Source organism: Octopus bimaculoides, chromosome 26, assembly GCF_001194135.2.
Source record: "Octopus bimaculoides isolate UCB-OBI-ISO-001 chromosome 26, ASM119413v2, whole genome shotgun sequence".
NCBI lineage: Eukaryota > Metazoa > Mollusca > Cephalopoda > Octopoda > Octopodidae > Octopus > Octopus bimaculoides.
The window spans coordinates 19,671,573-19,675,378 of record NC_069006.1 but is presented as its reverse complement, the minus strand read 5'-3'; the positions used below and the strand labels follow the sequence as shown (position 1 = coordinate 19,675,378).

General features: G+C 37.5%; 2 protein-coding genes across 6 annotated transcripts in view; one reads left to right on the top strand and one right to left on the bottom strand.

The window, feature by feature from the left end:
• LOC106872367 (uncharacterized) overlaps positions 1–3,806 on the top strand; it is a 115,353-nt gene that overhangs the window by 86,265 nt on the left and 25,282 nt on the right. The gene's annotated exons all lie outside the window — the stretch shown is intronic.
• LOC106872381 (forkhead-associated domain-containing protein 1) overlaps positions 1–3,806 on the bottom strand; it is a 53,736-nt gene that overhangs the window by 26,816 nt on the left and 23,114 nt on the right. For both annotated transcript variants that reach the window (XM_014919370.2, XM_014919361.2), the window contains exons 9-11: positions 3,158–3,448; positions 1,763–2,002; positions 418–616 (exon numbers count right to left, since the gene is read on the bottom strand). In XM_014919370.2, coding sequence (XP_014774856.1) covers positions 418–616; positions 1,763–2,002; positions 3,158–3,448 — 730 coding nt within the window. The remainder of the gene's footprint in view (positions 1–417; positions 617–1,762; positions 2,003–3,157; positions 3,449–3,806) is intronic.

Below are 3,806 nucleotides of genomic sequence, written 5' to 3'. Positions count from 1 at the left end.
GGTATGTTAGATAATGTAGTTCCAGATATATTGTAAATGGGAGAACAACAGAATGATCATAGCTAGAACGTCTTTGGCCATAGGTTTGGTGGCTTAGGGCTAGTTTGGGTTTAAACAACAACAGCGGAAGCAAATACAACAACAACAACATCAAATAGAAAACCATAAGGCGGTGAGCTGGCAGAAACGTTAGCACACCGGGTGAAATGCTTAGCGGTATTTCGTCTGCAGTTACGTTCTGAGTTCAAATTCCGCCGAGGTCGACTTTGCCTTTCATCCTTTCGGAGTCGATAAATTAAGTACCAGTTACGCACTGGAGTCGATGTAATCGACTTAATCCGTTTGTCTGTCCTTGTTTGTCCCCTGTATGTTTAGCCCCTTTTGGGCAATAAAGAAATAAGAAAACCATAAACATACCTTCAGTAGAAATGTTAACATTGATTCCACATTTTTCCAGAGATTCTTCAATTTTTTGCTGCCAATCCAATTCTATTTTAACCATTTGTTCAAAGAGAGTTTTTAATTGCAGTAAATTCTTCTCGGTGCTGACAGATTTCAAAAGTTTGATTTCTTGCGAAAGAAGACAGCTTTGCAAACCATTGTTTTTCATTCTTTCCTAAAAATAAAGAAAAAATTCAAAGTTCAAAATCCTGATGAAAATGGTAGTTTGATGAGAAAAGGTTAGAAATGTTAGAAGTAGAGAACTGTAATAGATGTTACTGAGGTCTTTATTTTCACTTCTTTAGGTTCTAGGTTCAAATCTCGCTGGGGTTAATGTTACCTCTCATCTATACAAGGACCAAGAAAATACTGGGACTGGTTCTCTTGATCTCACTCAATTTGTAATTTTGTATATGTATGTATGTATACATATATATATATCTTTTATCTTTTACTTGTTTCAGTCATTTGACTGTGGCCATGCTGGGGCACCGCCTCGAAGAATTTTTAGTTGAATGATTTGATTCCAGTACTTAAATTTTTTTTTTTTTTTTTTTTTTTTTTTTTTTTTTTTTTTTGCTAAGCCTAGTACTTATTCTATTGGTCTCTTTTGCCAAACTGCTAAGTTATGGAGATGTAAATACACCAACATCGGTTGTCAAGTGATGTTGGAGTGACAAACACAGACACACACTTATCATCATCATCATCATTTAACATCTGTTGTCTATATATGTATGTATATAAAACATCTTTAGCATCTTCTCTCTCTTTCTCACTCCTCTCCTCTTTATTTTTCAACTGGGGAGGTCATGTATCTCCTCTGCTGCAAGGCCCCTATTTCTGTCCCTCTATTCATACTCCTAACTTCTCATCATCTGGCATAAAGCTACCTCTCTCCCCTTAATAGTTAGGGAGGGGTATCTTGTCTAGCAAGTTAATTGGTGATCCCACTGGTACCACTTAAAAAGTACAATAATATATCTAAATCAGTGTTTCTCAACCATTTTTAATCTATGGACCCCTTCGATTGCCATCTTACTCTGTTGGACCCTCCTAGCTATTTGATGTTAAAATAAAATCCTATATTTTTATAATTGAATATTTTTAGGAATTGTATTAGAAATTGCTGAAGTATTTTGTTTTATTGTAAAAGTATAACCAATTTTATTGTACATAAATTTTAACAACAAAAATTTATATGAATCCCACCCCCAAAGACTAGAAGGACCTCCAACAGCCATATAGACACCCCTCACACTGGGCTATATGGACCCTCGTACAGAACCACTGATCTAGAACTCCTGTAGAATCAACTTACAACAGATTCCTGAAAGCCAGTTTCCAACTGGTGGATGTCTTTAATGAATTCTTCTTTCTGCTTATAAACATCGTTTACTTTGTCCTGCATCTTGGCTAGTTTCTCTTTCACTTTAGATTCAGCTGTAGCCATCTTTTTCAACATCTCGATCAAATCGTCGTCGCTGACCTCTTTCTTTGGAATCTCACTGCCAGGAACGGAGAAAATGGCTTGTAAAACTCTGCTTCGGAAACATTCCATCTGAAAATAAAAATACAAATCGCATGAGTTAATTAGCCTGGGATTGAGATAGGGAGCTATTTCACTCATGTTCCAGTCTTAAGTAGACTGTCAGAGCAGAGCTGCCTTATCAATGTTCTTATCGCTAATTGGACTGTGAAGAAGTTATTTCTATTCAACTATGGAGAAGCTACTTACCATTATTTTCAATGCCTTTCTTTCAATTACTTTTAGTTTTGAAAATAATCTGTTACCTTAATAATAATCTATTAACAGTAGTCATAATAACAACAATAGCCCTTTCTAATAAAGGTACAAGGTCTGAAATTTATGGGAGGGAGTTAGTCAATCACATCAATCCCAGTATTCACTGGTACTTAATTCATCAACCCTGAAAGGATGAAAGGTGACCTCAGAGGCATTTGAACTCAGAAGATAAAGATAGACAAAATGCCGCTAAGCGTTTTGCCCAGTATGCTAATGGTGCTGCTAGCTCTCTACTTTAGTAATGATGATGATGATAATAATCCTTTCTAATAAAGGCACAAGGCCTGAAATTTGGTGGGATAGGGGATAAGTTGATTACATTGATCCCAGTATTTCACTGGCACTTAATTAATCGACCCTGAAAGGATGAAAGGCAAAGTCGACCTTGGCGGAATTTGAACTCTGAACATAGAGATGGATGAATATGATAATAATAATGGTTCGAAATTTTGGCATAAAGCCAACAATTTCAGAGAGGGGCAAGTCAGTTATATCAAACCCCAGCTCTCAACAGGTACTTACTTTATCAACCTGAAAAGGATGAAAGGCAAAGTCGACCCCGGCGGAATTTGAACTCAGAATGTGAAGACAGGCAAAATGCCACTAAGGCATTTTGCCCAACATGATAACAATTCTGCCAGCTCATCTAATAATAATAATCCTTTCTACTGAAGACACAAGGTTTGAAATTTGGGGGAGGGGTTAAGTGTATTACATCAACCCTAGTACTTTCAACTGGTACTTATTTTATCGACTCTGAAGGGATAGACGGTAAAGTCCACTTCGGAGGAATTTGAACTCGAAACATAAAGATGGACGAAATAATGCTAAGCATTTCACCCTGCATGCTAACGATTCTGCCACCTTCATCTAATAATAATGATAATAATCTTTAAGATTTAAACCAACCTTTTTGACAGCCTTTTCCAAGTCTATTCTCACCATTCTTTCAGCTCTTTTCATGTCTTCTAATTCCGACTGAACTTTCTCCATTTCAGCCCCAGTCTGGCGTTTGTCTTCCCTCTGCTCACTGACTAATTTTTTCAGATCAACAAGTTCCACTTGCTGTGACCCAACCAAAGTGTTCTTTTGCTCAATTTCTTTCTCCATCAACATCAAATTGTTCTGAAGATTGCGAATTTCTTTCTCTCGCACTTCACTTGTTTCCACAGCCTTGGCACCGTCTTTCACTTTAGATAACTAAAAATGATTAAAAACAGTCCATGGAATAACACAAAATTCTAGGAATATGCACACAAATACTACTAACACATGTCCGTTTGTGTGTGTGTGTGTGTGTGTGTGTATCCCTCTCTCATTCTCTGGGAGAGAGACACAAGCACATACACAGACATATACACACACGGCAGTAACTTCCGCCTACCAAATTCAATCACAAAGTTTCGGTCGGCTCGGGGCTATAGCAGGAGACACTTGCCCAAGGTGCCACGCAGTGGGACTGAACCCGAAACCATGTAGCTGGGAAGCAAGCTTCTATATATATATTGGTTATCAGAGGTAAGGGTGTCAAGAAAACTCAAAGGTGTCAGGTAATGCT